The sequence below is a fragment of the Dendrobates tinctorius genome, unplaced genomic scaffold (assembly GCF_039654945.1).
Source record: "Dendrobates tinctorius isolate UK_male_01 unplaced genomic scaffold, ASM3965494v1 ptg000223l, whole genome shotgun sequence".
In the NCBI taxonomy this organism is placed as follows: domain Eukaryota; kingdom Metazoa; phylum Chordata; class Amphibia; order Anura; family Dendrobatidae; genus Dendrobates; species Dendrobates tinctorius.
Genome location: NW_027361890.1, coordinates 10665639 through 10679821, shown reverse-complemented (window position 1 = coordinate 10679821; position 14183 = coordinate 10665639). Strand labels below are relative to the sequence as shown.

The 14183-nt window shown below is 39.3% G+C and overlaps 1 protein-coding gene across 9 annotated transcripts in view; it reads left to right on the top strand.

The window, feature by feature from the left end:
* The window catches only part of PTPRT (protein tyrosine phosphatase receptor type T), a 648808-nt gene that overhangs the window by 494257 nt on the left and 140368 nt on the right, over window positions 1-14183 (top strand). For 4 of the 9 annotated variants that reach the window (XM_073555336.1, XM_073555331.1, XM_073555339.1 and 1 more), the window contains 3 exons: window positions 2476-2532; window positions 2738-2873; window positions 9788-9817. In XM_073555336.1, the coding sequence (XP_073411437.1) occupies window positions 2476-2532; window positions 2738-2873; window positions 9788-9817 (223 nt within the window). The remainder of the gene's footprint in view (window positions 1-2475; window positions 2533-2737; window positions 2874-9787; window positions 9818-14183) is intronic. The other 5 variants (XM_073555332.1, XM_073555335.1, XM_073555333.1 and 2 more) reach the window with 5 other exon arrangements.

Genomic DNA, 14183 nt, shown 5'->3' with positions numbered 1-14183 from the left:
TTAGTGAATTAAAAGGCTGCACTCCCATGAATAAAGCATTCCGATAATAATACTAATAAAAAAATATAGTTAAAATAATTTGGAATCAGTCTACAAAACGTCTGCTTTGTGTGAAGGTCAAGTCTACTTTAACTACGCTTTTCACAAGTTTTTCCTAAATACAGCATAAAATATGAACCGTCAAGAAGAGAAATGTATTCAATTAATACACAGTAATTGCAATTTATTTATAAGAAATTAGTTTCAGACTAAAGTCATTGAAGAAGCATTTTATACGGTAGAAGCTTTATATTGTTTTCTTATTATGAATTCTAGATCTGCCATAAATTAATAAATGCAGCTCTGTCCTTTCTTCCATTTTAAATTTACTAAAGTATATTTCCTATTCTAATACATTTTGGATAAACATAGAATTGCTCCCAAAAAGCTGTTTCTCCGGTCTATGATAAAGTCTTTTTTTAAATTAAAGCACTACTCCATACTCTATAGTTGAGTTCTTTTTTCAGTTCTGGAGTGGTACAGCTAATCAAAGGTCCCTGCCCGTAGTCTTATACTTACCCACCACCGTCTTCAGCTTCTATCGAAACAGTTAAAGTCTTGTAGCCATAGCTTCTGGCTGGCTAGAAGTCAGAGGTAATGATCACAAGCTCTTAATGTAAGTCTATAAGTGCCAGAACAAGACAGTCATAGACTTGCAATGAAAAGTGACCTCCGCCTTGGCAAGCAAACAGTGCAGCGATCTGGCAGGGAACAAACTGCTGGAGACCGACAGCTATCTAATGTGTATGGCAGCCTATATAGGATAATGGAAATGACAAGGAAATAGTTGGGCCAAATTTGGGCATTCCCTTCAAAATATAAGGATTTACTCTATATATATTACTTGTTGTGAAGAGCTTTTAAAAAGGAATATTTGCCTCTGGTGAAAAAAAAGCTTCATCCCTGATAAAGCATATTCCTTGGTGGGCCCAATTCCAAAAATGTATGAATGACTCAACCTTTCCTGAACATTTTCATATTTCTCCATAATTAAAAAATGGCATCTCAAATACCCCTTTCCCCTCCCACTAATTTGGCTAAGGTGTACAGCTGACACCATGAGGGGTTTGGTTTTGTACTGTTTGCCCTATAGCTAAAGAGACCCATGTTCTTGATGCAATGAATCTCGACCATGGATATTATGGAGGCAAGAACTTAATTGATTCTGAATGAATCTAGAGCCTGAAATGCTTTGACCCAACATTGAACATTGAAGAAGTATCACAAGAGCTAATATGGAAACTAATGGCATTATTGATTACCTTTGAATATTTAATATCAGCTCTTGACGACCTGGAAATAGATTTGGTTTAATCAGAGACATTAACACATTATGAATTGTGATCTTTACAATATCTACCTAATGTCAACCATTTCAACCTTGCCATTACTATGATTTATAAAACACAAAGGTTTGGAATTCTGCATTTAAGATAAGTCATTAAGTCTAATATTATTATATTTATTATTATTATTATTATTATTATTATTATTATTATTATTATTATTATTATTATTTTATTCTATGGCGCTTTACATGTCAGGAGGGGAATACATAATAAAAAACAAGTACAGTATTTTTAAACAATAAAAGTCATGACTGGTACAGGAGGAGAGAGGACCCTGCCCGCGAGGGCTCACAATCTGCAAGATATGGAGTGCACCACGATTTTCAGGTCTTTGTTTTCATACACCCAACGGCAGCTCTGTATAATCACATCAATATGCAGTTGAGGCACTTACATCATGAACATGATCACATTTTTAGTAAAGCAATTGTTTTTAATCACCCAATTCAAAAATGATTGATTGCTCCAGTACTTAGCCACTTCCAAGATGCGGCAGACATATCTAAGAATAGCATTGTAGGAACTTTTGGAAATGATTTTATTTAAAAATAAAATACAAAAACACTTTTTAAGGTTATAGACATGATTTGTGTGTACGCCAAATCAATCTTAAAAATGTTATTAAATCTTGCAAATATTGTGTGAACTAAAATTGAGACTATTAATGGTTAGTCGCAGTGGAATGTTTGAGAAGTGGTCTTCAAGTTAGGTGAAGCTAAGAAGCCACTTGTATAAAAGTTCAGCGTCCCTGAAGCTGTGGGCCTATCAGCTCTCTTGGGCATTTTAGTTCTGTGAAATATCAGAAAAATAAACTTGGCCATTGATGTTTTCTTTTTGTGAAACTGCATTTGGATTACGTTATGGTAGACATCAATCTGCTCTAGGCTAAAAATTCTTTATCAGACCAATTTCCTTTTTTTTCAATTCCCCCAGATTAACTGAGCTTCTGTCCAAATCCCATCAAATTATGTAAAAAATCCTTTCCCATTATGAGTGATTTTATAAAGTGGCCAATGTCTCCCTCCTGCATTCTCACCATCTTTTCCTCTCCTGCATGCCTACTGATGGGATCCTTCCCTCTTCTTAGCGGTTACCTCCAGCCTTCCTCCCATCACTCGCCTCCCCCCAAGCCAGCCAATTACAGGTGACTATATGCCCTTTGCAGGCAACATCTGACTCATCTTATCAGTAAATATCCAGTCATTGCCACCACTACAAAATTCCTAAAGGCAAAAAAAACAAAACTTTAACCTCTTCGCTGCCAGAGCCAATTTTGCATGCCATAATGACAATACAACATAAGCCTTATAAAAAAATCTAAGGCACTGCTTCCCCTTTTGTTTTTAAAGGGGCTTCCACACAGAATACCAACACCGTGGAGCCGGAGAAGCCAGCTGACAGTACGGTGCAGACTGCCGGTGTGATTGCAGGGATGCTGATGTTCATTATTATACTCCTTGGGGCCATGATGACCATCAAGAGAAGGTTAGACAGAGAATGATAGGTGACCTTTGTGTTAATTGTGCGTAAAACTCTGGCAGAGAACAGGTTAAAATTGTTATTTGATAACATTAATTAAAAGTAACTAAGCCTTCTAAAGAAAAGTGTGGATGTGAACTTCTGCCATATAGCAATGCCTTCTCCATGCTTTAATCTATACATCTCTGATTCTTCTGAACTTTGTCTCGTTATCATCTTGTCTACTCACTTCTTCTTGGTCAATCTCTCTACATGCGTGAGTTTCTCTACCCTGAGGATGTACATATAATGTTGTACTTTCATCAATGCTTTCATGGTCTTTGTACTGTCGCTGTAAAATATCTGTTGTGTTATTGTGTATCAGTGGAGTGCTGACACAAGGACATATATATTGATCAGGCAGTGCACCCCAGCAATGTACTCAAGCCTTCGAGACTACATACTAAGTAACGACCGTGGATTTGTTTGTGAATCCATGTACATTATATCTAAAGATGTGTGAACATCGTCTGCTCTCTCCTTATATGGCATGCTATAGCGCTTATTGATGAAGCTGCATCTGGATACCTGGAGTGTGCCGGGTGATCAGCTGTTCAGCACCGCAGCTGCATGTGTCACTGCTGTGTGACAGTCACAACACATGCAAGGATAGCCTGTTTTTTGGGCTCTCCATGCATGTGCTGTGATTGTCATACAGCCGCAACACATGCAGCTGCAGCACCGAACAGCTGATCAGCCGGCGCGCTCCAGGTATCCAGGTTCCTGGTGCAGCTTCTTTTTAGTAAGCACTATAGCTTGCCAAATAAGGAAGGAGCCAATGATGTTTGCTCATCTCTAATAATATCGTAATTCAATATCTAACAAACCTGAAAGAATTCAGAGTACAAGAAAGGAACAAATTATTAAAGACAATTTACTGGAGCTGATAATTGGCTGAATGTGCGTTCATAAGAATTCTCATTTCCAACCAAGAACGAGCAACGATTGCTATATTGTTGATCAGCACTCATTATGTGCATTTGTAAATGCAGCTTGAGTACTTCAAACCATGCTGTCCAGATTGTCAAAATAAATAATGTATGTTTCTGAATGTTTAGGTAACTGCATGTAAAAAATGCATAAACTTCAGATGGGCTTAGGACTGGGAGAAACAGATAACACTAAACCAATGCCTTACCTGCACGACTGCAATAATCATCAGTGTGTATGGATCCATAGCTTGATACTCATAGCTTATTGGGCTAAAACTGCACTTCTAAGTTTATGCACAGGCTAATGGAGACATCCCCTCTATAAGGCATATGTGCAGTGTGAAAAGTCTTTACTTAAGGTTTTGTAGTGTGCATAAACCATAAATGTCACTCATACATGATCAAGGGGTTAACTAGTTTGGATAACAATATGTCAGATAGGGGGTTGCCTTGTCAGGGGGTCATTTATGTTGGGGTTTCATCATTCAGAAGAACAATAAAATCAGTGATACCTATGGTTGTCTACATCAGGGTTCCCCAACTCCAGTCCTCAAGGCCCACCAACAGATCATGTTTTAAGGATTTCCTTTGTATTACCCAGGTGATAATTGCCTCACCTGTGCAATACAAAGGAAGGAAATCCTGAAAACATGATCTATTGATGGGCCTTGAGGACTGGAGTTGGAGAACCCTGGTCTACATCATTGACTTTTTTCTTTCGCAATAAGCCATGTCTGGGGCCCTTACAAGCCAAGACTCACTCTAGTCATGGTATAGGAGGTATTATGGATTTTATAAATCTGGAAATCTTCTAAAGAAAGCAACTAAAATACATTTGTGGCCAAAAGTTTTGACACCCCTGCAATTCTGTCAGATAATACTCAGTTTCTTCCTGAAAATGATTGCAAACACAAATTCTTTGGTATTATTATCTTCATTTAATTTGTCTTAAATGAAAAAACAGAAAAAGAATTGTCCTAAAGCCAAATTGGATATAATTACACACCAAACATAAAAAAGAGGGTGGACAAAAGTATTGGCACTGTTCGAAAAATCATGTGAAGCTTCTCTAATTTGTGTAATTAACAGCACCTGTAACTTACCTGTGGCACCTAACAGGTGTGGGCAATAACTAAACCACACTTGCAGCCAGTTGACATGGATTAAAGTTGACTCAACCTCTGTCCTGTGTCCTTGTGTGTACCACATTGAGCATGGAGAAAAGAAAGAAGACCAAAGAACTGTCTGAGGACTTGAGAAAACAAATTGTGAGGAAGCATGAGCAATCTCAAGGCTACAAATCATCTCCAAAGACCAAAATGTTCCTGTGTCTACCGTGCGCAGTGTCATCAAGAAGTTTAAAGCCCATGGCACTGTGGCTAACCTCCCTAGATGTGGACGGAAAAGAAAAATTGACAAGAGATTTCAACGCAAGATTGTGCGGATGTTGGATAAAGAACCTCGACTAACATCCAAACAAGTTCAAGCTGCCCTGCAGTCCGAGGGAACAACAGTGTCAACCCATACTATCCGTCGGCGTCTGAATGAAAAGGGACTGTATGGTAGGAAACCCAGGAAGACCCCACTTCTTACCCCAAGACATAAAAAAGCCAGGCTGGAGTTTGCCAAAACTTACCTGAAAAAGCCTAAAACGTTTTGAAAGAATGTTCTCTGGTCAGATGAGACAAAAGTAGAACTTTTTGGGCAAAGGCACCAACATAGAGTTTACAGGAGAAAAAAGAGGCATTCAAAGAAAAGAACACGGTCCCTACAGTCAAACATGGCGGAGGTTCCCTGATGTTTTGGGGTTGCTTTGCTGCCTCTGGCACTGGACTGCTTGACTGTGTGCATGAAATTATGAAGTCTGAAGACTACCAACAAATTTTGCAGCATAATGTAGGGCCCAGTGTGAAAAAGCTGGGTCTCCCTCAGAGGTCATGGGTCTTCCAGCAGGACAATGACCCAAAGCACACTTCAAAAAGCACTAGAAAATGGTTTGAGAGAAAGCACTGGAGACTTCTAAGGTGGCCAGCAATGAGTCCAGACCTGAATCCCATAGAACACCTGTGGAGAGATCTAAAAATGGCAGTTTGGAGAAGGCACCCTTCAAATATCAGGGACCTGGAGCAGTTTGCCAAAGAGGAATAGTCTAAAATTCCAGCAGAGCATTGTAAGAAACTCATTGATGGTTACCGGAAGCGGTTGGTCGCAGTTATTTTGGCTAAAGGTTGTGCAACCAAGTATTAGGCTGAGGGTGCCAATACTTTTGTCTGGCCCATTTTTGGAGTTGTGTGTGAAATGATCAATGTTTTGCTTTTTGCTTCATTCTCTTTTGTGTTTTTTCATTTAAGACAAATTAAATGAAGATAATAATACCAAAGAATTTGTGTTTGCAATCATTTTCAGAAAGAAACTGAGTATTATCTGTCAGAATTGCAGGGGTGTCAATACTTTTGGCCACAACTGTAGGTTACTATATCAGTATCCGATGAAAGACTTCACCTACACATTGGTGCTCCCTCCTGTACAATATGCACTGCTCACATCTGGGTACAAGATAGCCACTGAATCCATGTTTTTCAACAAATGGTTTAAATCGGACTTTAGATAGAATTGACATGAAAATGTATAGCTTTTGGATGGTAGGAGTAGGTGAGCCACAATTGTACGTCACAGATTATCTCACCGTACCTGGCGCCTACATTTCCATCCTGTAATCTGGGCATTTGTCATCCAATGCATGAGTTCAACTTAACGCATTTCCTTTCCCCGTTATTAGCCCTGAGCATTAGCATACATATCTGTGTCTGTCAGCATATGCCTATGTATATCATCCCATATTTATTTATCACTGTCGCTTTGTGTTGTAGATATTAAAATGTGTATATGGATCAGCTAGTGTAATAGCGTTAGAGATGTAAGGTGAGCGACAGCTCTACATCTTCTTCGGGGCTGCGCACAATTATGGCAGATGCAGTTCACTGCAGACACAGTCAAGCTTGGTCTCTTCTTTAGCATTACTTACCATGAAATAGGGAAGTAGTCTATGGTTCTGGCTCACTATAAACAGTTTACTCTATAGAGAATTGGAGCTAGCAGAGGGGTTTCCATATTGTTCAAATAGGATTATAAAGGTCTATAACAGGGATTGAAAGCTGTATCTTGAAGGTCTCAAGTCCTACCTGGACCTACTAGCAATTATAATAAATGTTATCAAACTACATGTGATACAGAAAATCATTGCTAGACATTATAAAATTACATAAAATACTTATTCTTTATATATTAAACAAGCGAGGTGGGATTACTACATCAGAGTGACATCAGAAATAGACATTTTCTTCTAGATCTCTGCACCAGTCACTTTAAGTGGTGACACACGGGCTATAAATCCAAACATATGAAAGGCACCCATCCATAGCATGGTCTACCATGTGTTGTAGTCACAGTCTCATATACAGTATATCAGTAAGTATGGGATACCAAAAAAGTTAGTGCACCCATACACCTTTGATAGCCATCAAGCACAATTCAACACGCCCAACCCTCTTTACCAAGGCTTTGGAGTTGGCAAGCCAAAGTTCCTCTATTTTCCTGGCTCTGAATCTGGCTAATCAGAAATGGCCAATAATTATTATTAGCAATACCTAATTTGCTGTAGTTATATGGTAAGTCCAGGCTTTTTCCTCACTATTACATCAAAATTAGCGTCCTGCAAGCAGGTCACCCTGTGATAAGTATATACCATATGTCAAAATATATCTGTTAACCTAGTATTAATAGCCAAAAAAAACAAAAAAATAAAATGAATAGGTACCTATTTATTGTATTTTATTTGTTTTGCTTTTTAAAATTTGTTATAATAAAAATTAAATTTTAATTACATTTATATGGTGGTCACTCTATACATCTGACCTTTAATACTAGGTTGAGAGATATATTTTGATATATATATATATATATATATATATCCTCACCATCATGTAGATAATCAGGCTACTGTGATAGAAATTAAACATATTTATTTCAACGCAGTTTCTGAACAAATAACTTTTCAAAATTCCTACGAGAATTAATAAATTAATTCTTCAATATCATTAATAATGAACACGTTTTAAAGTTAGAGTTGGAACATTTTTGCTGACTCAAACCAAAGCTAAGTCCAACTCCACGATTCTGATTCCACAGCTCCGTTTCCGACAAAATTGCCAAACTTACAAATCCTTCAAATTCAATCTGTGTAATGTGCAAGTGATAAAGTGGTCAGAACTTGGATGCAAGTATCCTCTAAGATGCAATTTTGTCTTTAACAGTTTGAACACCAAAATATAAATTGCAGCATGATGTTAGTTAATGCATGTTAAAAAAAACACTCCCATCTATAATATGTTTTTTTAAATGTGTGTCTGTGCATGTAATGAGGTGTGAGTGCATTAATATACTCACCTACCACTGCTCCCTCAGGGATCCAGAGCTGTTGTTCTCTGCTTCTCAGTGACGTCACCACAAATCTGACCAGTAGGCTCAGTTGCTGTTCTGTGCCCTAGAGGGAAGTCTCCTTTACAATGTAAATCTATGGAGCCTTGTTTTGAGCCTTTTTTCTGATGCTCCACTGACTTACAATGTAAACGTCACTTCTGTGTCACTTTTGTGTGACCCGGAGAGACATCATAGAGAAGCAGAGCAGAACGGCCCTGGACACCGGAGGGAGCAGTGATACGTGAGTATATTGATATTCTCACACTACATTACATGCACATAAACACACAATTAATAAAAAAAATACAGATGGGAGTACTTAAAAGGCATCAAGACATATAATTCCTACTTGAGACCAGCAGTAGTAGGGCACACAACTTATTTGTTGGATTAGTGTCCTCATAAATTGCCCCTCAGACTTCCGTGACTAGGGGTAAAAGTATCCTTAGCACCCCTATCACAATACCCCTGGCTGATACTTAACATCACAACTGACAATTCTTTAGTGTATCCTAAGAGGTTGTCTAAATATCATACATGGGTAAAATTGCAACGGGCTTATAAAAACAATCAACTTTGCTCTTTTCTTTTTAAGAATGGAAAGATTTTCTATTTTGATGTTTACTACTAATTGTCTAGGTTACCGATCACCTCTACAGCATATCTGAGGAGTCGAGTTTCTTAGGCAAGGAGTTCAGCACTTGCAGGCTCTTTCCAATAGAGCTTGTAAGCGCTAGTCTGAAGCTTTCTGGATCATGGGATCAGGCAAACTTCCAAGTATCTGGGTGTATTGTTTTCAAGACTGTTAGAAAATGTATTAGGATGGTTCATTTGCTTTATGTGTTTCAGAATCGCGCTAATTTAACATTTATTTCATTTAGGTAATTTCAGTAGCAATTAACCAGATGGTACGTAGTCTTTTTTATTGGCTGATTCGTCTCCTATTACAAAGCAGTGCTGTTTCCAACAAGCTATTAAAGGGTTGGGAACCTCTGTTATAGAAGATAAAAGTAGTCAATGAAAGACAGGAAAGTTTTACACAATACAAATTAAAGGTGTTATCCAGGATGAGAAAGTAACTTAAGGTCTGTAATTTTTCACTTATCCATGGGTTCTGTCTGGTGTTGCGGCTTCGCGGCTTGGCTCCATTCACTTGAATGAGAATGAGCTGGAATAACAGACAAAGAACATGGAAAAAGAGTCCACAAACCAGGACTTACTTATCCCAAACATGCTCCTGGGAAAAATTGGAAAAGAAAACATTAATCTGGCTCAGATTTTTAGAAAAACAGCTATGTCTATACACCCTTAAGTTATACATTTTTGTGCATTGCTTCTTCGCTTCCATACACCTCTCTAATGTCACTCTGTCATCCTGGTGAGGTCATGCTGTCGCATCTAATTATTCCTCTTTTTCTTTTTATTTCTCGTTTTTCGGCCCCTCCCATGTGACCGCTCTCCATCCTCTAGAAGAAATGTGTACTCCTATTCATACTATCTGTAAGTACCTGCATAAATCACCCTTCCCCCATTAACACATTCCCTCACCCATACCCAGTTACTTATTCCATGGCTTACTCATACTGAGCTGCATGAAGGAAATCAATAGTTTAGTAATGGGCCGCATTGGGACTGGTTGAGGATCATGGATAAACCTGTTTATTGGTGCAGTATAAGGTGTAGGTAAAGCACCATGAGTAACAGTCACTCTAAACTCATCTCCATTTCCTTCTGAAGAGTTGTCCTCTCCTAATGAACACCTGATCTTGGATGCTCATTTTTAGGCAAAAGAGTACAACCCGCCTTTGCAGAACCCCATACAGGCTGGTGTTGCCATTAATCACTCTTGAAATATTTAGAACTTTTATATCTGGCTTTTATGTCTAGGAAGTGTGGTGGTGACCTCTAAGTGGCAGACAGTTGACCCTTACTATCTCATCCCCACCCTCTTTACAATCTGTCCCTCTTTATAATTATGATAAAAGCAGTAGATAGATGATGGTTCCTAATCCTGCTCATCGTTTTGGATATTAGAACATGTCAAACTCTAGCACAAGTACGTCTATGGGACCATTGAAGTGAATGCAGGTGCCATGTTCTCGTAGGTTCTTCTGATTTTCCAACCAGCAGTTTGCAGGGTACAGGATATCATAGCCTTAAACACAAGCTGGCTTTTAATTAACATCTATATCTAACAGTTCATATATTGTTTTATAGATGCATAAAATGCCTTTATATCTTCCAGGAATTCGATCTATAAAATAGAAAATAGAAACTGCTGTATGACAGTCTGTATCCTGCATCCTATAGGAAGGTTGCAGTTTCCCCTAGTTCATATTCCCAAGAGCTGCCGAGTGATATGGAGGGCTATAAGCAAACATTTGTATTGACATCTAGCTAGTAAATTGGTGGCTTAAAGGGAATCTTTCAGCAGGTATTTGCTGCCTCATCCGAGACTAGCAGAATGTAGGAAAAGAGTCCCTGATTCCAATGATGTGTCACTTAGTTTACTGAGTGCATCAGTTGTAATACAATTAGATTTCTAAGATGTAGAATGCAGCAGAGCTGAGAAAAGCTAATCCCACCAACTCCAAGCCCTCTTTGAACATTGCCTATTGACAGTAATCTGCTTATTAGAAGAGAGGGTGTAGTCGGGTAACTTGACACAAGGCAGTTAGTCCCAGTAATTATATAGTCCTAGTTGTAAAACCTTTACCTTGTAAGTACACTACAGCACACAGCCAAGTAAGTGACACATGGTTGAATTCAGTGTTTTAACCCCTACCTCATGCTACTCTCAGATTACACAGCAAAATAAGTGTTGACAGATTCCTTTTTAACTCACCCATTACTATATATTGGTTTTATCAGACAATAGATCTATTTTTTTTTATATCTGAGGTTTTTTTTTTAAATGCCTGTGTCATGTCCCCTGGCTGTTACTTCTCAAAGATCTTGACTAAGAGTTGTTTAGCTTTGTTCACTTCCTCAGGATCCTGTCCTACAAGATTCATATGTATTTGTACTACAAAAACGTTACTGTACCTGAGTGATCTCCATTTAACTATTTATTGCACTACTAAAACCAATTACTGGCTTCATTGATGTTTTACACATGCCATACATGTAACTCATGTTGAATGTGTTCTAAAGATTTGTTCCCACTATGACATTAATTCTGTTGATCAGTGTCTAGAAAGCCAGTTACGTGCACTGAGAAACAATGTTATTAAACAATTAACCACAAAAAATTGGATGAATAGGCTTTATAGATTTTCTGTACATTTATTCTAGTATTCCCATTAATGGGATGCATCTTGTTCATAACTCAATCACTAGATTTGGGATGGATCTCCACACCGGAGAACCACTTGCTGCAAATCCTATAGGGGTGATTCAACAAAGCTTTTTCACCAGACTTCTGGAGAAAAATGCTTTGAAAAGTCAAAACTTTTTGCACAACATGAGGTTGCACACACAAAAAAATTGACTTTGGCCATTTTCACACCATTCTTGCTCCAGCTCCAATAAAGTTGGTGGAGTTGGGTCAGGAAGGGCGTGAGACATGGGCGTGGCAATCCTCATTTGACAAAATCCTAACGAGCGTCAGCATTCGCTACGCCACAAATCTTACACCAGTAGACGCTGGAGTAAGATTTGTGGCGAGGCGCACATTGTGGCATGAGCCACTATGCACCTCAACTTATTCATTAAGAGTAGAGATGAGTGAACTTATTTACAAACCATTTTCCAATATCAAAATCGGCACGAACATAGCACATTCAGATTTGTGTTCGGTTTCATGAGCATTTTTACTCAAAGTTGGCAAAATTCGGTCACAGTTCGGTAAATCATCGCGTTTCCACTAATGCTTTTGCTATTACTTTGGCTAGGATAGTGGTGCTGTGTGATGAATAGAGGGGTAGGTGGACATGTTTAATGAGGGAAGACAATGTGCAGAGGTTAGAGGAGCATGTTGAATGGTTAGAGGTGCTGCATGCTCTTTTATATATTCCTTAACTTTATTTGTGTTGATACTGGCAGCCAATCAGGGCACAGAAAACATCTACAACGTCATGACACAAGGTCTTCTGTGATTGGCTGCTGAAATCACATGTCCCTGGCCATATAAAAAGCAGACATCTTGTTTTGCTAGTGCCATTTTTTCAGTGTCACAGTGCAGAGAAGCCGCTCCTGTGATTGTTTATTTAGTGACAGGTGACAGACAATTGTGGGTCTAAGGTTGTAAAACAGCAGGTTACAAGAGGGGAGGGAAGGCTACATACACCATGAGTGGGAAAAGCGAAGTTGTGGTAAAAGGGGGAATAGGCTTGGTGTTTGATGTGTACGCAGGTTAGATGTTAATGTTAATGACAGCTCAACTGAGCAACCACCATCTTATCCTATCTAATGACCACTGACAACAACTGTTACTGGATGGGTTACTCAACTCCCTTTCTTTGGCAGCCACACAGCTGTACACCTTGAAGATGAGGCTCAGAAAGAGCATATGGTCCAGTGAATTGCATGCGCTGCATCAAGTGACCTCTCCTCCTCTTCCTCCCCTTTAACATCACACACTGTACAATCCTCAGAGGTGGCACTCCAATCACTCTTGTTTCCTCCCGCGTCACAAGTTTTCAAACGCCCAACTGCTGTTCACACATTCTATTCCATGGGTTCTAAGGTGGTTTGCGCTGACAATGCTGTCATCGGCATCAATATTCCAGTCATCTACATGCTGGAGCACTCTTTGAATAGTCTGTGTAAGGAGATGGTGGTCCCAGAGGAAAAGATGGAAGCAGAGGAGGATGCAGAAGGGATAACAATATCTCAAATTTTCGGACATCGCACAGATGGGTGCCATGTGATGGTGGCTTACAGCAATCGAGGGAAGCTCATGGTATTAAACAAACTGTTAGTGAATGTACAAGAGCTGAGGAGAGAATGGAGGGGGAGGTGATGGATGTGCAACAATCAGGAAATGAAGAGGATAATGATCCCATTTCTGTTGTCCGTGGTTGGTGAGAGGGGAAGGAGGAATGTTGTGAACTCCCTTGCTCAAATTTCTGAGCCGAAGCTCCCTCTGCTCCCTCTGGTGGTTACTGAGAGTAGTGGAGCTGGCCAGGTGGATGGAGGTTCTCCACCTGACGATGATAAATGGGAATCTGGTATTGCTGGCTGGGAGCATATAATGGAGCTGGCTGCTCTTGAAGGTCGCTGGTGATTTTTTCCTCTGTGTGCATTTGGAGCTCTTTTGTCCCCTGCCTGATCTGCATGTTCAGCTAAGTTATTCTTTTGCTAATCCTTTACATCTAATCTGGTTGTGTCTTTTTTTGCTTTGCTGCTAGGGTTCAGCGTTCTCCCTGCTGGGGGCAGCGCTGGGCCCTGCTTCATATATTGCAGCTTGTTCAGTCCCCTGTTATGTTAGTATCTTTTTGCTTGCTGCCAGTTTATGCCAGAGTGCTGATCTAGCGGGGGTGAGATCGTGTGATCTCAGGTATTTTTGTATATTAGAAGTGTTGGACTTTTTCAGGGTTTTGTGCGTGATTGCAGACAGTATCTTTTTCTGTCCTTTCCTGTCTAGACAGCTTGGGCCCCACCATTTGCTCAGTCTGTTCTCTGCCTGTATTTGTGTCTCATCTTGTCTCACCGACAATATATGTTTTTTTTTTTTTTTTTTTTAATCATAAAGGTTTTATTGAGTTTTCAGAAAAAATACAAATTCTCATACAAAAACATCAAGAACAGGAGCAATGAGTAGCAAGAGGTGGAATAACCTCGAGCCATTATTAGAATATCAATCTGGGACATTAAATACCCCTTCCAACAACAACTTGAACATAGGAGCGGGGAGAGGGGGGGG